Genomic DNA, 24497 nt, shown 5'->3' on the forward strand with positions numbered 1-24497 from the left:
GTGAAGGCGCTGTGCAATGGGTGAAGGCGCTGTGCTAGGGGTGAAGGCGCTGTGCTATGGATGAAGGTGCTGTGCTATGGGTGAAGGCGCTGTGCTAGGGGTGAAGGCGCTGTGCTAGGGGTGAAGGCGCTGTGCTATGGATGAAGGCGCTGTGCTAGGGGTGAAGGCGCTGTGCTAGGGGTGAAGGCGCTGTGCAATGGGTCAAGGCGCTGTGCTATGGGTGAAGGCGCTGTGCTAGGGGTGAAGGCGCTGTGCTAGGGGTGAAGGCGCTGTGCAATGGGTGAAGGCGCTGTGCTAGGGGTGAAGGCGCTGTGCTATGGGTGAAGGCGCTGTGCTAGGGGTGAAGGTGCTGTGCTATGGATGAAGGTGCTGTGCTATGGATGAAGGCGCTGTGCTATGGATGAAGGCGCTGTGCTAGGGGTGAAGGTGCTGTGCTATGGATGAAGGCGCTGTGCTAGGGGTGAAGGCGCTGTGCTAGGGTTGAAGGCGCTGTGCTAGGGGTGAAGGCGCTGTGCTAGGGGTGAAGGCGCTGTGCTATGGGTGAAGGCGCTGTGCTAGGGGTGAAGGCGCTGTGCTATGGGTGAAGGTGCTGTGCTATGGATGAAGGCGCTGTGCTATGGATGAAGGTGCTGTGCTAGGGGTGAAGGCGCTGTGCTATGGATGAAGGCGCTGTGCTAGGGGTGAAGGCGCTGTGCTATGGATGAAGGTGCTGTGCTATGGATGAAGGTGCTGTGCTAGGGGTGAAGGCGCTGTGCTATGGATGAAGGCGCTGTGCTATGGGTGAAGGTGCTGTGCTATGGATGAAGGTGCTGTGCTATGGATGAAGGTGCTGTGCTAGGGGTGAAGGTGCTGTGCTATGGATGAAGGTGCTGTGCTATGGATGAAGGTGCTGTGCTAGGGGTGAAGGCGCTGTGCTATGGGTGAAGGTGCTGTGCTATGGATGAAGGCGCTGTGCTATGGATGAAGGCGCTGTGCTAGGGGTGAAGGTGCTGTGCTATGGATGAAGGTGCTGTGCTATGGATGAAGGTGCTGTGCTAGGGGTGAAGGCGCTGTGCTATGGATGAAGGCGCTGTGCTAGGGGTGAAGGCGCTGTGCTATGGATGAAGGCGCTGTGCTAGGGGTGAAGGCGCTGTGCTAGGGTTGAAGGCGCTGTGCTAGGGGTGAAGGCGCTGTGCTATGCGCTGGGGTGGAGCTGTGGCGTGCAGGCACCTGCCCGGCTTTCCCGGCACTGGGAAAACAATTGGGATTGCCAAAGATCCCAAGGGATGGGCTGGAAGCGGAGGGGTGAAGCCTTGTGGTGGCTTGGACATCCCAGAGCCATGCCCTGCTTATGTGTCCTGGTGCCACCTCCCCATTAGTGATGGAGCACCAATAAGGGCCGTTACAATTGGTCTTCATTCAAAGCCTCCATGCTTGGGGCTGGGGGAGCTGCTGCAATCGGGTTTCCCTCTCTTCATAGGGAAACTGAGTCACAGGGTGGTTATAGCCAGGAGACCTGGATCCTGCTCTTTGGGATGGGGATTAGGGCTAAAGCCAGCTGCAAACTCTCCTCTTAGCTTGGGGTGAGGGGAGAGAAAAGGGCCCCAACACCATGAGGGTGCAGAGAGAAGACCCCAAAAGTGGTGGGATTTGGGGTGGGGATGGTCGTAACTTGGGGGTTGCAACAAGCACTCATCAGAAGCAACTTTCCTGCTTGTGGGAAGAAAAGGATGGGGGGTGGTGGTGGAGATGGAGGTGATGTGGGGCCTGGATGCATTGAGTCAGTGATTTGGGGGGTTCTTTTCAGCTGGGACCCCAAACTGGAGCTGAATGAAGCACTGGCAGCCATCAGGGTATGGGGGGACATTTCTTTATTGGACTCGGTGTGGTGTCCACCAGAACCTCTGTAGGCACAAGAGGCGCATCCCATGGGGAGTCCCCCGTGTCCATCTGCACCCCAAGCCCCATCCTGCCAGGCGGAATGCCTGCATCCAATGCAGGCACAGGCTGGTGATGCTCTGGCTGGGATAAAAGAGGGTTTTTCAGCCCTGGATGGTGGAGTGAAGGCAGTAGGGGATGGAAAGGTTGGGAGACCACCAAAACCTCTGTTCCCTATGAGAAAATGAAGCAAAACATGAAGAAAAACACCATAAACATGGATTTTCCCAATCACCAGCACGATTTGCAGGGCAGGAAATGGTCAAGATGGGGGAGATGCAAGACATCGCAATAGATGGGATAGACCCCTTGGTCCAGGGCTTCCTATGGACACCACGTCGGGCACAGAGCAGCATCCCAGCACGTTACCTGTGTGATGGGGTTGGAGGATGTTGCTGGCAATGGGATCTCACTTCTCTGTCATCATCCTCACGAACTCCTCGTAGTTGACCTGCCCATCGTTGTTGCAGTCGGCCTCCTTGATCATCTCATCCACCTCCTCGTCCGTCAGCTTCTCGCCCAGGTTGGTCATGACGTGCCGCAGCTCCGCCGCGCTGATGTACCCGTTGCCATCCTTATCGAAGACACGGAAAGCCTCCCGGATCTCCTCCTCGCTGTCCGTGTCCCGCATCTTCCTCGCCATCAGCGACAGGAACTCGGGGAAGTCGATGGTGCCGCTGCCGTCGGCATCCACCTCTCCCACCATGTCCTGCAGCTCGGCCTCGGTGGGGTTCTGCCCCAGGGACCGCATGACGGTGCCCAGCTCCTTGGTGGTGATGCAGCCGTCCCCATCCCGGTCAAAGAGGGAGAAAGCTTCCTTGAACTCGGCGATCTGCTCCTCCGACAGCCGCTCCGCCATGGCGTTCCCTGCTCCCGGAGCTGTCCCGGCACGCCGCGGAGCCTCCTCCCTCCGAGCAGCCGCTCCCCGGATGAGGAGGAGGAGGAGGCAGGATTGGAGCATGCGGGAGAGGCCAAGCTATGGGATCATTGGGAATGGGTCAGCCGGGCCCCCCATGGAGAGGAGCTTTGGGGTGCTGGACCACCTTTGGGCCACGCTGGCTGCTGTCCTGCTTGCTCCATGGGTGGCATTCCATAACGCTGGCTCCTAATGAACTTCCTAATGAAGGGATTCATGCTGTGGCTTGCCTGTGGTTTCAGGAAGAGGCGGGGTGATGGTGGAAGGGGGGGTACACGCTGTTTGGGGCTATTTTAAGGCAGTTTCGGCTGTGTTTGGAGGCCTCCAGCCCTGCATGGGGGGAGATTGAGAGGGGTCCCTATCCCCAGGGCCACTCTAGTGATGCTGGCAGCGTTGCCAATGCTGCCAAGGGAGGTTTCCCTTGTGCAGGTCCAGGCAGAGCCGGGCTGCCAGGAGCCAATGTGCTCGAGGCTGATGGAGACCTGAGTCAGCTCCAACACCTCCCCTGGCTCCCGAGGACCCCCCGGGGGCAGCCAATGTGGTGGTGCAAGAGGTGGTGCAGGAGCAGAGGCGTGGGTCCTGCCCCGGTTAGGCAGGGGTTAACCCCGGGGCTGAGGGAGGTTCACCCCATTGTAATGTGCTGTGCTTGTTTTACTCACCTGTTGCAGCAAGGAGGGGGCAGGGACAGATGATGAGGGTTAGTTCTCTGTCCAACCGTCCATTCACCCATCCATCCATCGTCCATCCATCCATCTGTCCATCCATCCATCATCCATCCATCCATCCATCCATCCATCACCCATGCATCCATCCATCCATTCACACTGCCTGCCATCCATTCATCCATCCATCCATCATCCACCCATCCATCCGCCCATCCATCCATCCATCCATCCATATGTGCATCCATGCACCCAACCACATTGTCATCTCTCTCTCTCTATCCACCCATCCATTCAGTCAAGCATCCATCCATCCCTCCAACCATCTGTCCATGCGTCTGTCCTTCCATCCATACATTTACATTGCCATTCATCTACCTGTCTCTCCATGCATCCATAGAATCATAGAATGGTTTAGGTTGGAAAGGACCTTAAGATCATCCAGTTCCAAATCCCTCCGATGGGCTGAGACATCTCATACTAGACCATGAGACCATGTCACCCACCATCCATCCATCCATCCATCCATCCATCCATCCATCCATCCATCCATCCATCCCTCCCTCTTTCCTATGTCCCCATAACAGTCAAGTGACCTTCACCAGCCGCACCAATGATCTCACGGACCAGATGATCCATCTCCACAGCAGAAGACAGTTTGACCTCCCCAGCTACACCAAAACAGCACCAATTTCCCTCAGTTTAACCCAGTGAGGAATCAGACCTGTGGGATTCAGACAAAAGGTCCCAAAACAGAACCCAACCATGGGACAACTGAGGAACACATGGGAAACGGAGCCTCCAGGTGGGATGAGGTCTGGCAGGGGTTGAGGAGAACCTCACCTGGAGAACACTGGGCATTAAATCACTGCGGTTCCTGGCAGGAATTGGCTGAGCTGTGCTGGAACCAGTCTGGTGAGAGGCAGAGCCCCACGGGCAGGGGAGGTCCCGGCACCTCCTCTTGCGCAAGGAGCTGCTCCCACGTTGTCTGTCTCATTGCCCACGTTCTGCTCCAGCTTTAGGGAGATGGGATCAGAAATGCTGGGAAAGAGCCTTGGGGAGAGGAGCAGGGAGCCAGCAGGAAGGGACCGGCTGGGAGCCAGCTAGGAGAAGGGAACACCAATGGATAATGGGGGGTTCTTGAAGCTATGGGGGTTGGTTCAAGCTATGGGGGGGTTGTTTGAGCTCTAAAGGGAGAGGGAGCTGGGGGGGGACCCGGGGTCACTTGGGTAAGGGTGAAGGGGTTGAGCTGTGCTGTGTGTCCCTGGTGCTGAGTGAAGCTGGAAGGTGCTGGGAGATTTGCTTTGCCATTGCCAGCACCCATCATCTCCCATGAGCATTCATCACCTCCTCTTTACCAGCACCCATTACCCCTCCGTCACCTTCCCATAACCAGCACCCATCATCTCCCTATGACCACCACCCATTGCCAGCACTCATCACCTCCCTATCATCTACCCATGACCAGCGCCCATCACCTCCACACCACCTTCTCGTCACAAGCACTCATTATCCCTCCATTACCTCCCCATTGCCAGCATCCATCACCTCCCTATCACCAGCACCCATCAACTCCAGGTCCTCAGCACCCATCAGGTCCCCATGAACAGCACCCATCACCTCCCTATCACCTCCCCATCACCAGCACCCATTGCTTCCTGTGTTTAATTTGGGAGAAGCTCAAGCCAGCCCTTAATTGTGTCTGTGCTTAACAACACCCTCATTACCACGGCGGGATAATGAACCCAATAAAACTTCCAACTGTCCCATAAAATCCCACGTTTTGGCCCAGTCCTATTGGTGACACCTGAGATGGGTCCTGGGATGGGACTAGAATGCAGTGAGGCCACCATAGTGGGAGGCAGGAGCACGCAGCCACCACTGACGGCTCCTTCGGCATCCCGTATTCCTGGGATGTTTCCAGGTGGATGGGTGATGCTCTGACAAAGGAGGGTGCAAGCAGCCAATGATGAAACCTCACGCGGTGTTTTCCAGGTGGGATTGCTCCGTTTTGGCTTTGAGCAGCTTGATCCAGGTAATGGCTACAAACCCCCCCAACCCAGATGGTTTAATGCATCCAGTTGGATTATCCCGCCTCGAGGCGAGCCCAGATGTGTGCAGATGTGCGTGGCGACGTCTGGGTTTGCATTTGCAGACAAGGAGGAGGGGGGAGGTGGATGAATTCATGGAAAAAGGGAAAGCTGGAGGCGGAGAGGGAAACCGGGAAATCAGGATCCTCCGTGGGGCCCAGATGTGCTGGGGATGGGGAGGAACCACGGCGTGAATTGCATTAATGATTAATGTGGAAAATGGGATGTTGGAGAGGCAGAGCTTGGGAATGATCCCATGGCAGCTGCAGGGGTCTCCAGGGAATAGCAGGGTGTAAAGTTTGGGATCCAGTGGCTTGGGGGTTGCTTTAGATGTGGTTTTAATGGAGGTTGGGGGTGAACTCGGGGTGTTCAAGCTGGGGGGGGGGTTGGTTGAGCTGTAAAGGGAGAGGGAGTGGGACGGGGGACCCAGGGTCACTTGGGGAAGGGTGAAGGGGTTGAGCTGTGCTGGGTGCTCCTTGGTGCTGAGTGAAGATGGAAGATGCTGGGAGATTTGCTGCCCCATTGCCAGCACCAATCACCTCTCCATGACCAGCACCCATCGCCAGCACCCATCACCTTGCCATGCCCAGCATCCATTTCCATCACCCATCACCTCCCCATGACCAACACCCATTGCCAGCACCCATCACCTCCTCAAGACCTGCACCGATTGCCAGCACTCATCACCTCCCCATGATCAGCACCCATCACCTCCCCATGCACAGCACTCCTTGCCAGCATTGGGCAGCTCCTAGCACCAGCCTTTTCTAGGACAAGCAAAGGGACCCTGATCCCACTTTTGGGCCTTTTCCACTGCGGCTGGAAGAGGGAAGCTGGGATTTGGGTGCTGGAAGAGGGATTCACCCCACTCTAGCCCAGCTCCAGGACAATCACACCTATAACCTGGGAGGTGTTGGCTCCACCCCACACATAGCACCCAGCCTGGGTGGGGATCCTAAAGGTAAATATGGGTCCAGGGAGCTGCTTACCCAAGGTGGAGGTGCCCACACATCCCCTGGGTATGGGCACCTTCCCTTTCCCTTTGGACGCCTTTGGACACAGCAGGGATGTTGCTACAACCAAGGACGTAGGGGCTCAGTGGGGCTTAGTTCCCTCTTTGCCTTCAGGAATTTCCCCCCTCTTCCCTTGGGAATTTCCCCCCTCTGCATCCCGGGTACCACCCCCCCCCCCCCACGGGATGAGGGTCTTGGCTCAGCAGTTGAAGGTCTGGAGTTCAGTTCAGCATGGGAGGAACCAGGAAAACCCGTCTTGTTTAGTCTAGAGCTGAGGAGGCGGCTGCGGGCTGCACATTCCTGCCGGAGGGACAATCTGGGATAGGAACCACCGGGAGACGAAGGGGGGGAACTGACTTTTAGAGGGAAATCAGGTTTTTGGCTGATCTGCTGTTGGCTACTGCATGACGAGACGAAGGCTCAGCCCCAGCCTGACGCACATGAGGATAAGCAGGCGCTCCGCAGGATTTCCTCTCCGGTTGGGATGAGCCATGTGCTCCCGCAGCTCCCTAATGTCTGGGTTGTTTCTTCCAGGCTTTTTTTCCAGTTTCTCCCTGCTTGGACAGGCCTGAGGCCCCTCCAGCTCAAAGCTCAGCCTTCAATCCCATCCCTGCAGCCCAAGCTGTGCCTTTCCTCCTGAGCCAGGCGCTGGGATGCAATGTGGAGCCTGGGAAGCGATGCCAGGCTGAAGGAATGGACATGGGGCTCCATCCAGGAGCTGCTGCTGTGCCCAAACACCCTCCTACATGATCAGGCAGCAGCTTCTTGGGAGAGCTGATGGGTTTACTCTGGTGCTGATAACCAGGTGCTCCCCAGAAGCTGTCCCAGCAGAGGGGAGTCCCCTTTGTGCTGAGTCTGAAGGTTGATCCAGGAGGATTTCTATCTGCAAAGCAGGGAGTGGTTTGTTTTCCAGGGCAAGGAGGTTTCAGTGCCCCAGGAGAACAAGGAGTATCCGCACCGCTCCCTTCTTCCCCAGAAAGGGAGGAGGGTGCTGCAAGAGCTGCAGTGAGTCAGGCAGCAGAGCCCTGTCCTACAAAGGTGGTGGCTGCTCACACCACTCACTGAGCTGTAACCACCTGATGTCATGGAATGGTTTGGGTTGGAAGGGACCTCAAAGCTCCTCCAGTTCCAACCCCCTGCCACAGGCAGGGACACCACCTTCCACTAGAGCAGCTTGCTCCAAGCCCCATCCTTGAACACTGCCAGGGATGGGGCAGGCACCTCGTGTGCAGCAGAGCCCTGAGCACGTCCCTCCCCAGCAGTGACTGAGTCGAGGCAGGCGCGAGGCTCTCAGGAGTTTAATGTACTTGGCACTCAAACTGTACAATTCATTTACAGAGAACCACACGTTCGTGTCTATGTACACCCTCCTCCATCCCAGCAGCACAGGCACCGACCCTCTGCACGTGAGATATGGCTCCTCAAGCCCAATTTTGGGTAATGCTCAAGGATGGGTACGTGGGAGCGTTGTCCTCACCCTGGCATCACTGGTTGAAGGGCAGGAAGGACCAGTTGAAGGACCTGGTGTAGGCTGTGCTCAAAGCTGTCACCACTTTTGTTTCCTACAACCCTTTGCAGTGCATCTCTTACACAAATCTTTGGACCTCTAGAACATGGCAGTGTTGCCGTTATGAGTATATACAACCTCTATCTCCTCTGGCTTTACACCTCAGCTTCACTTTCTCTTCTCTACCTTTCTACCACATGCAATAACCCCTTGGTTGCCTCCAGTCCTGCCTCCCTGTGAAAGGCATTTCATTTCCAAAAGGCAACGGTAACAAAAGTAAATCTACCTTCACTCCCTGCTATTCCCCTCTAGTTGCTGCTCCTCTTCCCTCCCCAAACCCTTTACACAACGTTGCCTAAACCATTCCTACACCCCAGCAATGCAGTTCTCTTTCAGTAGTCCAGGGCAAACACAAGCCTTTGTGGCTCACTGTGATGGGGTAGGTTGAGTGTCTCCTCTCAGCCACCAGCTCATCAGTGCCCCATGGAAGTGTGGGGTGATGTGTTGCCACGCACACCCCAGAGAAAGAATCAAGTACTTGAAAGGAAATGCCAAGTGTGAACCACAACAAAATACAAAAGTAAAAAAAAAGGGGAAAAAAACACAGAGAAAACCAAAATAAACGCCCCAAACTTGAACAAAACTACTACAAAACAATTAAATAGCTGGCAGGTTCCGAGAGTGGAAATGAGGAATGTACAAAGGACACAGGAAGATGAAAGATTCCAGTAGGTAAATTGAAACCCTGTTGAATCTGAGGTCTGGTTTTGCTTTTTTACCATGGAAAAGTTGGATTCTGGGAACCACGGCAAGAAGAAAATGGGAATTCAGGCTTTGAGTGCCCTTTAGGAGGACTCCTGTGTGTGGATTCAATGCCCCTTCCCACAGATGTGCTGCCAAGCCCATGCTTCTGCTTTAGCTTGACTGGTTTTCAGCCTCAAACAGTAAGCTTTCAGAAAGCCAAGTTTGCTCCTCCAATCTGCCATAAGCAGGTTTCTGAATCCCTCCCTGCTTTATAACCAGATTCAAAGTAGCCGTGTTGGTGAAACCAGACTCCAGCTCAACAGTGTTAACTGTATACCAGTAGCTGCCATTACACCATCAAGAATGTCCTGCTCAGCAGAGTGAATCCAATCATGCTCACATAGGAAAATGTACACAGTATTTATAAATAGACAGTCTTCCAGCAGGATGGTGCTGGCTCCTTCACACCAGTGTCTCTTTCCGCTTCCCACTGAGCTGCTTCTCCCGTGTTGTTCTGTGCCCAGTCGATGATCTCTGTGCTTTCCCTCCCTTGCCTTCCTCCGAGTCCAGGATGGAGCCACACTCGGATGTGCTTTCATCCAGCTCCATCTCGGATATGCCAGACTGCCTCTTCTGGGCTCTGATGTTGGGCATGGAGGGGTTGTTCTCCTCCAGCTCCTCACTTAGCTCCGGCAGCTCCTTGAGCTCGGCTGTGGCTGCAGTCCGCTGGAAGGGAGCGATGGCTGTTCGGATGCAGTTCACCCACTGCTGCTTGTGGAAGACGTCGTTGGCCTGCAGCGTGTGGGACTGGCCTGAGCAGGGATCTTGGAAGCGAACTCGGAAGATATTTTTAGCTGAGGATAAACATAGGAAGAAGCAGATCAGTTTCAAGCTCAGTGTTTAGAGATTGCATTGCTAGACAGGAGACCTGGGCTGCTCTGCTGCAGGGAAAGCATCCAAACCCCACCAGAACCAACCCCAAACCCCATAACCCAGCATGGACATGCTGAAATGGGTGTTTCCTAACCTGAGCACCAGCAAAACACCATATATGAAGTTCATGGCCACCAAATACATTGCTAAGCACAGCACTGACAGTCTAAAGGTAGATGTTAACGTGTGGCTGATACCGTAAAGGAACCTCAGCCCATGGGGATTTGTGCTCAAGTATAATCATAGAATGAACCAGGCTGGAAAAGCCCTTTAAGCTCATCCAGTCCAACCATTCCCAGCACTGCCAAGGCCACCACTAACCCATGGCACTGAGGCCTCATCTCCACAGTGTGTGAACACTTGCAGGGACGGTGACTGCAGCCCTGCCCTGGGCAGCCTGTGCCAATGCCTGAGCACCCTTTGGGCAACAAATAGTTCCTCAGCTCCATCTAAACCTGCCCTGGTGCAGCTTGAGGCTGGTTCCTCTTGTCCCATCTTGTTCCTTGGGAGCAGAGCCCAGCCTCCTCCTGGCTCCATCCTTCTGTCAGGCAGTTGTAGAGACAAATAAGGTCCTCCTGAGCCTTCTCTTCTCCAGACTGAACCCCCCAGGTCCCATAGGCATTCCTCACCAATCTCTCACCAACACATTCCCATGCAGATGAACCGGTTTGCTCTGTACCTTTATCAGAATTGCCAAAGGCTCCTCGGAAGGATCCTCCCATTTTCACATCTCCATCCTGCAGGTCCTCCAGGAGCAGCTCCTGGATAGGGATGGGCTGCCTGTACACTTGGTAGGCCTGACGCTCATTGCGAGTGACTGGCCGGGTCAAAACCAGGATGTCTTGGAAGAGGAAGACATAGAGTTTCTGAAAGGGAAAATATATTTGAATATGAGCAAAGCATTATACCTTGCATTCAGACCTGTCACAACCCCTCCGCGATTCAAGCCCACGTTATCTGGAGTTTCACCCATGTTAACTTCCCAAGTTTCCTGTTGCAGCAATGTAGAGCCTTGGCAGAGGTGGCACAGACCACACTTACACCAACAGGTTTGTTATTTTAAAGACCCTTAAAAAGTGAATCATGGTTTACAGATGCCAGGAATAGGATGACCAGAAGCAGAATCTTTTATGATAATACATAATCCCAGACTGGTTTGGGTTGGAAGGGACCTTAAAGCTCATCCAGTTCCAACCTCCTGCCACAGGCAGGGACACCTTCCACTAGAGCAGCTTGCTCCAAGCCCCTGTGTCCAACCTGGCCTTGAACACTGCCAGGGATGGGGCAGCCACAGCTTCTCTGGGCACCCTGGGCCAGCGCCTCAGCACCCTCACAGGGAAGAGCTTCTGCCTAAGAGCTCATCTCAGTCTCCCCTCTGGCAGGTTAAAGCCATTCCCCCTTGGCCTGTCCCTACAGGCCCTTGTCCAAAGCCCCTCTCCAGGTTTCCTGGAGCCCCTTTAGGCACTGGAGCTGCTCTAAGGTCTCCCCTTCAGGAGCCTTCTCTTCTCCAGGCTGAACCAGCCCAGCTCTCTCAGCCTGGCTCCAGAATAGAGCTGCTCCAGCACTTGCAGCATCTCTGTGGCCTCCTCTGGACTTATTCCAACAGCTCCACGTCCCTGGGGGCCCCGGATGCTTCATGTGTATAAAAATGTAGTGGCCAAATGAAACAAAAAGAACCTGACCCCAACCAACAATTAAAAAAATGAAGAAAACAGAAAAGATTTGATGTTTACAACGAGGTTACTCCTGCAAGCCAGGACAAAAGGCAGCAAACCCTGGAGCAGAACAGGGTCTTTCAGTGCTGCTGCAGCAGGAGATAAACTTCTGGCAGTTCATCTCAAAGCCAAACAGGCTTCTGCAGGAACACTTTTGTTTGGAAGAGCTGTGAGCCAGGGCTCATAATGGGGAATGTCAGAGCACCTGAAAGTAAACAGCCAGCAGGAAATCCCTTTTGATGGAGTGCTTGGGCACAGAGCACACTTTCTATGGTAATTCTGTGCTAATTATTTTCCAGCTTCTGAAGGCCAATTGTAAAGCTGTCAGCAGGAAACTTTCCCTTCCTTACACTCTGCAATGCGGGCTGCCATCAGATGCTTTCTCTTCTGCTTTTTATACTTAGCTAATTGTCTAAACTAACCTGAAGGATGGAAGTGCTCCTGGTCCTGCTAGAACAGACAATCAGTTTTAACTACCTCTGAGGGAAGGTTTTAAAACCTGGGAATTAATCACCATGAACGTGAGGGACTTACATGTCCATTTTTATTCTTCAGCTCCCCATGGCACAGTAAGGCTTTGCTGCCTTCAATCCTGGGGTCCTTCTGCTTCTCATCCAGGTACTCCAGCTTGTCAATGTAATACTGGCACTCTGACTCGCCCTTCTTCAGGTTGATGTCGGAGAGGACTCCTTGGATTATAGATATCTATAAATCAAAATAGCAAATCATCAAATAGTCACCTCTGCTTGCGTATGTTCCCTATTTAAGGATGTCAGATGACGGAATCCATGTAGACTGATCTCTTACTTGGCTTTCACAAAAGGTTGCAGTCATAGATTTGCATCCACCAAGAAAACCACCCCATAGAGTTGCTGAGGGTTTTAGAAAGCTTTCTAACCCCCTCACACCTCACCACCCAACATGGACAAGCTGAAACGGGTGTTTTCTAATCTGAGCACCAGCAAAACACCATATATAAAGTTCAAATACAAATTGCAAAGCCCAGCAGTGACAGTCTAAAGGTAGATGTTTACATGTATCATGTGTTTGCTCCCCTGAATGAACCTCAGGCCATGGAATGCATGCCTAGGTATAATCATAGAATCAACTGGGTTGGAGAAGACCTTTCAGATCATCAAGTCTTTTATGATGAGATGCTTATGTGAGAACAAGGATCATGAAATCATTGTTACTTACAGCTTCTTCCAGAATCTGGATATCGGGATGGTCTTTGGGAGTGTGCCTCAGGATCTCTTTCAGGAGCAGTGGGTATTTGACGAGCCGACTTCGAGGAATGTCCAAGAAGCTCCAAAGGTCCAACTTGCGGCTGAAAGGAGACTCAAGGCAGCGCTGAAGAAAGTCCTGCACCCTCCTGTCCTGCTTCTTCTGATCCAGAAGTGCTTTGGCTGCCAGCTGATTGCTGCAGTAACCTTTGTAAGCATGGAGTCGTGGTAACTGTAGAATGAAACAATATTCCAGAGTTAAATTCCATGTAGGAAAGGCAAATCACATTAACATGTCAAGCCTGGAGAGTTCTACTTCCCTTGCTGCAATATCTAACAGGCTATCTTGCATATGTAGCTAGTCCTTTGTGAGGAGAACAAGGCACACGATGCCTTTGAAGTTCAGATGTTGGAGATTAACAGCGATAACCCGACTGCAATCACATTAGTGACAAACAGTCCAGAAGATATAGTCATTTCAAACATAAATCAGCAACTAATTGCAGTCACACCAGCCCAAGTCTCGAGGGTGAAATTGAGGCCCTCATGGCTGACAGAGTCCCATTGTTTTCAGTGCAGCCAGGATTTCCGTTTCAATCTTTTACTCAAGGCCACAAAAGCTCCCAGCTTTTAGCTTACATGTTCTTTAAGCTCATTTTTAGCCTATTCTCTCTCTATGTACTCACCCACTTCACAAGAATGGGCCCAATCTGCTCCACTGTTCCATCTGGTTTTGTTGCTTCTCCTAAACTTGCCAACAAGTCTGGAATTCAAATACAAAAATAGAAGTTGCAACAATGCCCCAGTAAGCTGCTCTAACACAAGAAAGAGTTTAACTCTTTGTCAGCACACTGTTATATGATCCTGTTGCTCTTACCTTCATGCAGAGGAATATAAGAATCCAAATCACCAAATATGTGGGTGAGCTCCTCCTCAGACATGATGGAGAGTTTCAGCATGGGATCATGATAGGCCTGGCAAAGAATGGCAGTATTAGAATATATTCAGATCTCCTGAGTCTAAAAGCTGACAAATTAAATATGAGGGGATATATCAGGGCAGATATGAAGGGATATGATACATGCAGGGCAGATATGAAGTGAAGCCCACAGTAACATCAGCTTTGATTGCTACAAGATTCCCCTCCGTACGAAGGTTTTGAGACCTTCACATGAAAAGGACTTTCCTGTCTGAGCTGTTCTCATCCAGGATAGAGAACCCCCAACTGGCTCTGCAGGGTTGCAAAGAACAAACCTTTTATGGTTGGCTTTGTTGCAAGCAAATCACTAGCATAGGATTGCTCACGTCAACTTTCCAGGCCAGCTTTCCAAGTGTGTATTCTGAGCCTGATAAAGCTCATGTGTAATGTTTGCAGGTGTAAAGAAACCACATTATTATCTGACTACTGGATGCAGGGAAAACAAAACCCACTCACCTTTCTGGCAAGCTTCAGGTCTTCTATTAGGTCCTGCTCTCCCCTGGACATTTCATAGATTGCCTGTGAGGAAAGTGATAGATTAGGAAGTCATTTTTAATACCAGTTTTCTTCTAAAAGAGCTTTTCAGCTCACATAAAGTACATCCTGTCTCTGCAGCTTGAATAGGGGGGAGGTTTGCCATCTGATTCACTGTATGCCACCTGGGCACAACAACCTCTAGTAAATCTGCTGGCTTTCCCAGCTCCCAGAAAGCAAAGTTACAACTGTGTGAAAGCTCTGAGGCTCGTGCACAAGCCAAATTAAATAGTAGTGCCTTTTAAATCACTGCTTTTACACAGGCAAGTATGAAAAAGAACAAACCCCAGAAAACCACAGAGGTCAAATCCCTTTAGTCAGCTTCTGTGTTGTCACTAGAAGATTTGTCTAAGAACTACAGGAAAAATGCAAGCCAAGGCCTTGCTATTTGGCTTTCAACCAATTGTCAAGAGCTTTAAGGCAGCTTGCTTTACAAGGAACCTGACTTTGGGTCCGCTGCAAAGCAACCAGTGTGGCTGGGTCTTGAATTTCAGCAATGCTGAGCACCCCTGTGGGAAGAGTTTGGCATCTCTGTAGGGTCAAACTGGGGAGATGAACTCCCTGGAGACTCCAGAGAGAGAAACCTACCTTTTCCCATGACTAATGTAGAAATAAATCTAGTGGTTTAAAAACAAGAGGTGCACAGGAAGATACAGCTACCCACAGATGCTCATTACTCCTTTCCCCACCAAGAAACAGCCAAAGCCAAGGCCTTCACTGCCTATTCCAGTCCTGCTGTTTAAGGGATATTGTACCTCCTGGCGCTTGATTTCTTTGGTGCTCAGGGACTCTTTCATGTTGACATCTAACATCTCGGACCAAAGAACACTGTTTCTTCTTTTAGGAGGAGTAGGAGCAGCAGATCTGCTACATGACTTCTGGGCACAGCCAGGAGATTTGCTCTCACTGCGGAGGGCAAATGACTGCAGGGATTAAGAAAACAAAGAGTTACAAGAATATATAGAGCCAACGTTTCAGAAGTACAGGAGTATTACAGTATTATCCATACCGCTCCCAATCTCCTCTGTTGTGCAGGGCAGGAAAACACACCCAGACACTTTTCCTTAGATAAAGGAACACTAATCAAGCTGCTGAGAAAGCCCTGAGATTGCCAAGCTTTTCCATGCACCTCTCCCTGCACTGATCCAGCAGCAGCACTTGGGAGGAAGATGGGAATGTAAAGCTTGGGTTGATTTCCAAGGTATGAGGAAGTAAACAAAGGATCATAATTCTACCTATTAGGGGGTAATCAGGAGCCACTTGAACTTTGCTCTTGTGATCTGCAAGGTTACTACTAGAACCCAGGCACAGAAACTCTCTTATCTGGATGCATGTGGTTAGTGTTCCTTAGACAACACTTCTGTAACATGAGTGAAAGATCTCTGAGCAGCCGGGTCAGTGCACGTGCTCCAATGCACCTATCTCAAGCACTAGAACAGTTTGTCAACTAATTCCCTCTATCTGAATCAGTTTAACATTTTTATTGCTTAATAACCTGATTATCTCACAAGCTACCTCTGAACTCTTGAACTCTTCTTCATTCCCTAAGTCCCAAACAAGCTTTGTGTCCTTGGTCTTTTCCAACCTACTTGATTCTATGAGTCTATATAGTGGATTTTCAAGAGAGACTTTGAAACCCCAGTGCCTGTTTTACTCCCATACAGGCAATACCTTCCCCATATCTCTGAGGCTTCTAGAACTATAGAAGAAGCTCCTTCACGCGAGGGTGCTGAGGCGCTGGCACAGGGTGCCCAGAGAAGCTGTGGCTGCCCCATCTCTGGCAGTGTTCAAGGCCAGGTTGGACACAGGGGCTTGGAGCAACCTGCTCTAGTGGAAGGTGTCCCTGTCTGTGGCAGGGGTTGGAGCTGGGTGAGCTTTAAGGTCGCTTCCAACACAAACCATTCCATGATTCTATGATTAGAAAGCTTTGTTTTTTACCTGTATGGTCTGTCCAAAGCGCCGAACCGCACCATTTCTTACAGGAGAGATCAAGTTTGCCAGGGATGTGACCCGTGCTAAAGGCCGAACCCTCTTGTTGCTTGGTTCCTGTAAATAAAGCGGAGAACAAATTGTACTGCCTGTGACTCCCACTGAATTTCTCAAGCTGCCCAGGGAGGTTTAAAAAGCATGAACCCACTTAAGGAGTGGGAAACACAGCAAAGAGAGTAGTTTGAAGCAGCCATTCATCTTGCAAGGAAAGCAGAGGCTGTAAATATTTGTCTGAAATGGAAGGTTGTAATTAAACTGCAGACACTTTGCCCAGTAAAAGAGACAAGATAACACATACATCAGTGAGAAGTCAAAATAGGGCTCGAATAGGGACTGTTATGGTCTGAACATAAATAGACTGAAGCATTTTCCTCTACAAGGCAAGTGCCTGTCAGCTAAAGATGGAGCTGTGATGAGCTTCTCCATTTTATCATGTCTTCCTTTGTAGAAAGAATGTGTTTTTCCATCTGATTTTGGAGAGAAAAGGAGCAGTCGGAGCCCAGAAGCTATTGTAACAAACAGCAAATGGCCACATGCTGAACATTCCTGCGAGGGACACGAACACATGAAGCGGATAGAGTTTAAACCACCCAGTTTCCAAAACTTCTTCTCCGCTCCTGACTCTCCCTTCACCCCCCACAAGTCATCACCATTTTTCTTAATACTTATTTAGATTTGAAAGGCAGAGCTTCTGCTTTTCTACACCACTAATCCCTGCTGGGAACCTGGAGCATTTTCAGTTCTGCGCTGACCAAAATGCTGCCAAGAAAGAGGAAACGCCCCACGGAAAACTCCTGCTGCTTGAGCTTACATCACGTTTGAAACCTCTGCTGGCAACTATATGTATTTCGTATCAGTAATATTGTGTTGGAAGGACTGTACAGGAAAGGTGTGCATAGTGGGAAGCCAGGGAAAGATGGACTCAGAGCTTAAGGATAGGGGAACGGCTGGACAAGGTGCCCTGGTGTCCTTCAATATCTGGCAGATGGTTGGATGTGACTCATCATCACAAGGAATTTCTTAGCGTGAAATTCATTTGAGTTGATGGAAACAGGCTCTTTTTTGAGTTCCTTTCAGTAGAAGTTTTACCATTAAGCATTTTTGGTTAATCACATTTGAGTATCTCCTCTCACATTTCCAAAGGCAAAGGCTGAGACAACGGCTTAGGACAAGCTCCCTGCTGTCCTCCATCTCCACTCCCGTTTGGTGCCCCAAACTCTTTGCTTCTGTGTGAAGTGACAACTGCTGGAAACCAAAATAAGGGGAGTAAGAACACACAGAGCTGGATTCCAGTCAGGAGACTGAGGAAGCAGAAAAGCTCTGTAAGTAAGATCTGATTTCAGCAACATGACCCGAGGAGCGGCCGTCGCTCTGTCTGCCTACATGCAGTGTTAGGCAACAGAGGAGCTGAGCTCACACTGATTTAACCTTCAAAGTTGCAGGGGTAGGGGGGGAAACATGAAAAGAAACAGTTCATGAGTGATGCAGGACAGAAAGACCTCTTGGCACAACATAAAGTGTGTTCAAAGCTGTGCCTAAAGCCCTCAGAACTATGAGGGTACTGTGGAAAGCTTTAAGAGAGTCCTCAACCTTGAGCTGAGTTTAGGTAGAGCACTGGGAACTGCAGTCCTGCTTTTCTTTGCCAACCATGAGGCTCCAGACAGAGTTAGTCAGGAAAAGGATTATGGAGAAGGCTGGAAAGTCAGGCCTAGCTCAAGAGAAAACAAAGAAACTAATGAATTGCAGACGTTTCAGAGTGGAGGAAAAGGAAAGGTGATTTACTTCTGGAAAACAACGTATCAGTGTACTAGAATAAAGGGATACAAGCCAAGAGAGGCTTAAGACACAGCAGGAATGTAAGCAGAAAACACACAGACATAAGCCACACACAGCTCTGTCAAGGCCAGTGATATAAATAGCACGACAAAGAAAAAATGTGGCACTGAAAATGAATAGCAAGAAACCTCAGGGCTTTAGGATGCTTGTACAGCCTTTCACAGCTCGCTGGTCAACCCTGCAGCCTTGCCAGATTGGAGCTGCCATGTCACACTATCTGTGCAGAGGGACACGTGTGAATGCCTTCCCCTACATCTGCGCTGGGCTGAAGTGACACATGCATATGCACAAAGTCTGGCTGAAGGCATTCCTGCCTCTCTCTTTGGGACGAAAGGGCTTCCTGGGATTATAAATCACCACTTTTCTGAGCAGTTGATACATAGTGAGATGTGCAAAGATGGGATTGATGGGAAAACACTGCTCCATTATAACACAAGGGAGCAGTGCTCCGAGGAGCCCTCCTCTGCCTTGAGGAAGGAGGAATTTCACACAGATCAGATATAACCAGAGGGATTTCTGTACATGCAATGTGCTTCCCTGGGGTGTCTGGCCAACAGAAAGACTTGTGTATGCCATAAATTCACTTAGCAAAAGGCCATTTCCCCTCTCTTAAGCAAATCCCACTTTCTGTTCTGCGAGTGCTCAGACATGAACAGCTCGACTGCCAAAATCAAGCATCTGTTTCTTCTTCTTTTCCTTCTTGTTTGATCCAAGGGAGGGAAAAAACCCTTCTTCTTAGAAACTTCACCTTCCCTGCGATCTGCATTTCAGGTTGAGGTCATGGACTCCCCTTACAGTCAGCCTGGGTGTAAGCTGAGCCTCAGAGCGGTTCATGCTATGGATAACTTTGGCTCAGGCTGGAGTTTTTATTTGAAACAATGATTGCCTTGTCTCCACCGTGTCTTACTTACAGGAGCCCAGATTAGAATGAAGCCTGCAAGGTTCCTGTAACAAACCAGTGGTGTTAAGCACTGATTAAAAGCCCAGCGAGTCCAAAAGCACTGCTTCCATTTGGAATTCTTTTTTCCAGAAGGCTCTTTATTAGAAGTGAATATAAATATATTATACAGACAAAAAGCTAAATTTGAAGGCAACACTTTTCACTGGTGGAAATTTCTTCATGTGCAGGTTAACTCTTTGATTGCAAAAGGCCTGCACCTCACTGGAAAGAAAAACCAGGATCTGCTTTTGAGCAATGCCCATCCAGCAGCAGCTCCAACCTTTCCCCTCGTGCTGGGTAATAATTAGTGGGTTTTACAAGGATCACTTACTAGAGAGCAATGTCCTACGTGCCTGTTCCACACCACTAAACACGGTGACAAAGCAAACAACCACGCACAGCCAAACTCTTCCTAAGCAGCCAAATAAGCAAAAAGGGATTTTAGTCACCAGCTCCTGCCAGAAATCATCACCTGACTGAAGATTCATGTGCAAGGGGATTGCTGAACGTCAAGCTCTGTTCTCAGTACTCAAAGTGAACAACCAGCATCTGGTTTGACACTTTGGTAGGAGATTACAGCCCATTCCCATATCCAACCAGCTCTTTGCAACCAAAGCAGTGCTGCTGCTAACTCGCGATAGCGACTCAGTACCTGGCACTGATACAGTGTTGGTTTAAGAGGCATTACTCAAGCCTAGACCCAACTTTAAGTCAGATACTGGTTATACTCTACAGAAAATACATGTTTTAAGAATTAAAAAGCGATTTGCTCTCCTTGAAGCAATCTGGTTCACGTTATTCCTCTCCCAACATCTGGTTCCCCTTTCGTACAATGAGATTGCCCAAGTTTGGCTCTTTGAAAGGCAGGGTTTGAAGAGCCCAAAGCCCTCAAAAGCCCCAGAGCTGTGTGGAACCGCCTTGTTTTCCCTTCCCCACCTCATTTCACCGCTGATCTCGGCAATAAAGCCCTGCCCAGGGCAGCCGGTCCCTACCTGGTTGCTGACCTTTTGCCTTTTTAGCAGGAGGCAAGCAAGCATCAACCAGGAATGCAATTATTGCCATCTACATAACAACGCACGATAAAAATAACAATACTTCAAAAAAACCCACTCCAGCCCCCACGATTTATGTGTTTTTAATGGTTTATGCAGCAAACAAACACATCATTAGGAAAAATCCTGTCAGTGGAAAGAACCCATGGAGCAACATGCGATTTCTTAACGAAAATCGCATTGGAAAGAGCGGGGTCAGGAGTTCGGGGTCTGCTCCCTGCTCCCACTCCCCCAGGGGCTACGAAGAGCGTCTTTAAAAGGAAATATATATATATACACACATTAACAAATCACTGCCTGGGTGATAGCCTCCCCTCAGGCGCTGAGCGCGGGAAGAGGAGGGGAGCCCCCCAGATCCGTCTCTTTCCCCTTCACCACCCCCTTTTTCTCGGTCTCCAGCTCACCTCCTGCTCCCTGAAGGACTGGTTCTGCGCGTCGATCACCCGGATAGTCCTTTTGATGGGCAGCAGCCCCCCGAGCTCGTCGTGAGCCACCATGGCCGCAGTACGCGGACAACCCCCAACCCCACGGCCACCTCACCCCGCGCTCATCGCCGCTCTGCGCCCTCCGGCGCGCCGTGCCGCCACCTCACCGCAGGGGGCGGAGCTACAGCAGAGACCACGCCTCCTCCACCTCTAAGCCCCGCCCACTGGCAGGGCCATCGGAGTGCCCCGTTCCCAGCCCTTATTTCATAGAATCCCAGATTGGTTTGGGTTGAGAAGGGACCTTAAAGCTCATCCAATTCCAACCCCTGCCACGGGCAGGGACACCTTCCACTAGAGCAGCTTGCTCCAAGCCCCTGTGTCCAACCTGGCCTTGAACACTGCCAGGGATGGGGCAGCCACAGCTTCTCTGGGCACCCTGTGCCAGCGCCTCAGCACCCTCACAGGGAAGAGCTTCTGCCTTAGAGCTCATCTCAGTCTCCCCTCTGGCAGGTTAAAGCCATTCCCTCTTCTCCTATCGGTACAGTCCCTGATGAAGAGTTCCTCTCTGACATCCCTGTCAGCCCCCTTCAGATACTGAACAGGCTGCCCAGGGCAGTGCTGCAGTCACCATCCCTGCAAGTGCTCACACACCGTGTAGCTGAGGCCCTCAGTGCCATGGGTTAGTGGTGGCCTCGGCAGTGCTGGGCAGCGCTTGGACCTGATAAAGGGCTTTTCCAACCTGTTTGATTCCATGACTCTATAAAGCTAAATGTGTGGTTTATTTTGGGGTGGTTTCCCCCTCTGTTTTGGTGCTGGCACCCCCCCCCAACCATCTCACAAGTGTGTCAATGGGACACGCTCCTGACAGTGTCTTTCCTGCACAAGTTGTTTTCTACCAGCCCCAGCCCTCCTTGCTCAAAAAAAGGGAAGAATTCTTGTCTAGACCTGTGCTTTTCAGTCTGCTCTGTGCTTTAAAGGTTGTGCTGGCACTGCTCTGGTAGCCAGGGGCTGGGCTCAGCCTCTCCTCCTCTTCTAACAGAGGAGCCTGTCCCAGCAGGCCCGGCTGGAGATGTAAAGGTTTGTGTTTGGTGTTTGTTTGTTCAAGTCATATTATTCCTGGCACTGCTACAGATCTCCAGAAGAAAAGGTCTCTTGTGCTAGTAAAAATAAACTGAGTTGATGTGGTGAGAGGAGGGGGGCTGTGTTGCTGCCTACCTGTGCTCACCAAAGCTCCTGCTTGGAGGAGGCAGGAGGTGATTGCAGTGGGGTTTTTCATCGTGGGGATCAGGAACATCCTGCTGTCCCATTCCCTGGAGTTTTAGGGTTTGTTTTAATCTTTATTTGCTTCTCTTCCCTGGAGAGCTGCTCTCAGCACATCCGTGCCTGTGTAACCTCTGCGATGCAAGAGCAGGGAGGCTTAGGATCATCCTGCAGGATTCTGAGAAACTCAGGATACAGAGAGTTTCTGTGCCCTTGTTGGAAGGACAGGCTGTGACTCTTCCACATATGGGTAATTCCTTCTAGGATTACTGAAGTCAGCCAATTTAAGACAACAGAAGAGCACAGGGATGATGACTCAGGGGAGGACCAGGAAAAACCCTCCACTGGGTTTTGATCATTTTTGAGGAGTATCAAACACTTTTCCTATGATCTAAGGTCAAACATTTGTTAAACTTGGCTTTGGAAGTGTTGGATGGGGCTTGGAGCAACCTGCTCTAGTAGAAGGTGTCCCTGCCCGTGGCACAGGGTTGGAGCTGGATGAGCTTTAAGGTCCCTTCCAACCCAAACCATTCTATGATTCTATGATTAAAGATTCAGGACCCGAAGAGCGCATCTCTCTTCAGTGAGAGGCTGTGCTGAGTCACCTAAAAGTAGGGATGAACAACCCGGAACCGAGAGGGAAGGCATGAAGCAGAGTCACACACACAAAGGCAGCATTTAAATGCTTCTTGGTAGGACCAGAACATCATGTCCTGCATCCGAGAGCACTCCATGGCATGTGATGTGTTTTCTGTGACGTGTTCCATAGTCCTTCTCCATCCCAAGCCCTCAGGGAAGGGACCTGTTGTCATAGAAGTACATGATTCATCGAGACAGGGACTCCCTGACCTTCTGTGTGACACCTTGTGAGGATACCTACATCATGGTGATGCAACAGGGCTGATGCAGCCTACTGATGTCATGCTGTAGAAACATCTGGCAACAGGGCTCCCTGTCTGCCTCCTGGCATGGCACGTGGGAAGAGTTATGTGGACAACTGCCCATCCTTCAAAGCAAAGGATGGGTAAGGCCTTAAAGCAACCAAACCCTCCCTGAGACAAGTGGTTCCCAGCTGCACCTGTAAGAGATGAGATGCTTTCCATGCACTATATACATCGGTATGGATCAGTAAGTGCCATTTTGAGGCAAAACCCACCCTGAGATCCCATGTGGAGAAGCCTAAATACAACAAGGGTGGAAGGTGATCTTGCACAGGTAAAGTAACTGTGCCCCAGGCCCAAGGTGGCCTCTTTACCGCAATATAATCACTACAGCCCTAGAGCAGTTCTGAGCACATTACAATACCTGCACATTATCTGCCTCTGCTCTACTTATGACACATGCGAGAGGCAGTGTATGACCTTTACTAAAGTTAATTGTAATGCAAACACCACTGCAGTGTGCAAACCATCCTGAAAAGGCTGTGGTATTGGGGAACCCTCTGAGGAAAGCCAAAACAAAGAGAAAAAGAAAGAATTGCTCCTTGTGTAGCAAAGGCAACAAAGACGGACAGGCTGAGAGAGCTGGGCTGGGTCAGCCTGGAGAAGAGAAGGCTCCTGAAGGGGAGACCTCAGAGCAGCTCCAGTGCCTAAAGGGGCTACAGGAAACCTGGAGAGGGGCTTTGGACAAGGGTCTGTAGGGACAGGACAAGGGAAATGGCTTGAACCTGCCAGAGGGGAGACTGAGATGAGCTCTTAGGCAGAAGCTCTTCCCTGTGAGGGTGCTGAGACGCTGGCCCAGGGTGCCCAGAGAAGCTGTGGCTGCCCCATCCCTGGCAGTGTTCAAGGCCAGGTTGGACACAGGGGCTTGGAGCAAGCTGCTCTAGTGGAAGGTGTCCCTGCCTGTGGCAGGGGTTGGAATTGGAGGAGCTTTAAGGTCTCTTCCAACCCATACCGGACTGGGATTTGTACCCTGTACATTCTACACCATAACCCCAGCTTCCCTCTAACTCAGGCAGTATTCTTCTACTCAAGTCCCTCTCCCTCTGCCTTCCCCATGCTCCCTGCCACAGCAAGGACACCCTCCACTAGACCAGGCTGCTCTAAGCCCCATCCAACCCAGCTCCTCTGCCCTGGCCCCAACCTCCTTCATGCCTTTCCCTTCCCTTCAGCCCTCCAGGCAGGGATCAGCCCATGCTGTGGTGGCCCTGAAGCCATGAGAACGTGGCCCAGCCGGTCGCTGTGCTGGATAACAGACCAGTTCTTCCTGCTCTCTGCCAGTGGGTATTAATAGCATTCTTCCCCTGTACTCAGGGAGGATTTTCACTTCTAGGAGCAAAATACCTTGGTAACTCCCATTCTGCTATCAAATGAGGGAGCTGGGAAGAGTTCAAGTGACAGGAGTCACCCAGCCCTCATTGTTTGACTCTTATTTATAGCCTGGTTTTTCTTTTCCACAGAGAAAGGAGGACTGTTGTTACACAGAGCTCTTTGCCTCAAGTCCTGAGCAGCCTCATACCTGGGACATTCCTTCTCCTGCAAGTTATTCTGGGCTGCTACTAAATTAAAATGCTCTCTGGGGTATTGACATGCCATTTTGTTATTTCAGCCCCAAAGCATCAGCAAATCAACTTTAGATTAACAAATGATGAATTCCTAAGGAAATATGCACCCAAATTCCAGTGTATAATTCCAGACTGATGTAAGTTTTCACAGTTAAAAATACTCGGTTGTTTAAGCGACACATGGCATCTGACTAGTGCCAGGGGTTGCCAAGTGTGGCATGTAGGAATGCTCCTCAACAGCTGAACATCTCCTCCAGCA

At 50.8% G+C, this 24497-nt stretch overlaps 2 protein-coding genes across 2 annotated transcripts; both read right to left on the reverse strand.

Annotated features, from left to right (window-relative positions):
- Positions 1-2326: 2326 nt before the first annotated feature.
- LOC308228960 (calmodulin, striated muscle) lies at positions 2327-2776 on the reverse strand (the record flags this gene model as incomplete). The annotated part of the gene is made up of 1 exon (XM_080632622.1): positions 2327-2776. One exon carries the CDS (start codon positions 2774-2776, stop codon positions 2327-2329), a length of 450 nt encoding a protein of 149 aa, XP_080488748.1.
- Positions 2777-7886: 5110 nt separating this feature from the next.
- LOC308218451 (neuroepithelial cell-transforming gene 1 protein-like) lies at positions 7887-20595 on the reverse strand. The gene is made up of 10 exons (XM_080612618.1): positions 20455-20595; positions 16172-16279; positions 14989-15156; positions 14156-14218; positions 13598-13694; positions 13407-13483; positions 12695-12952; positions 12032-12202; positions 10462-10648; positions 7887-9703 (listed from the first exon to the last, which is right to left on the reverse strand). Exons 1-10 carry the CDS (start codon positions 20545-20547, stop codon positions 9312-9314), a joined length of 1614 nt encoding a protein of 537 aa, XP_080468744.1. The 5' UTR covers positions 20548-20595; the 3' UTR covers positions 7887-9311.
- Between the last annotated feature and the right edge of the window lie 3902 nt (positions 20596-24497).

This window comes from Psittacula echo, assembly GCF_963264785.1.
Source record: "Psittacula echo genome assembly, chromosome: 1".
In the NCBI taxonomy this organism is placed as follows: domain Eukaryota; kingdom Metazoa; phylum Chordata; class Aves; order Psittaciformes; family Psittacidae; genus Psittacula; species Psittacula echo.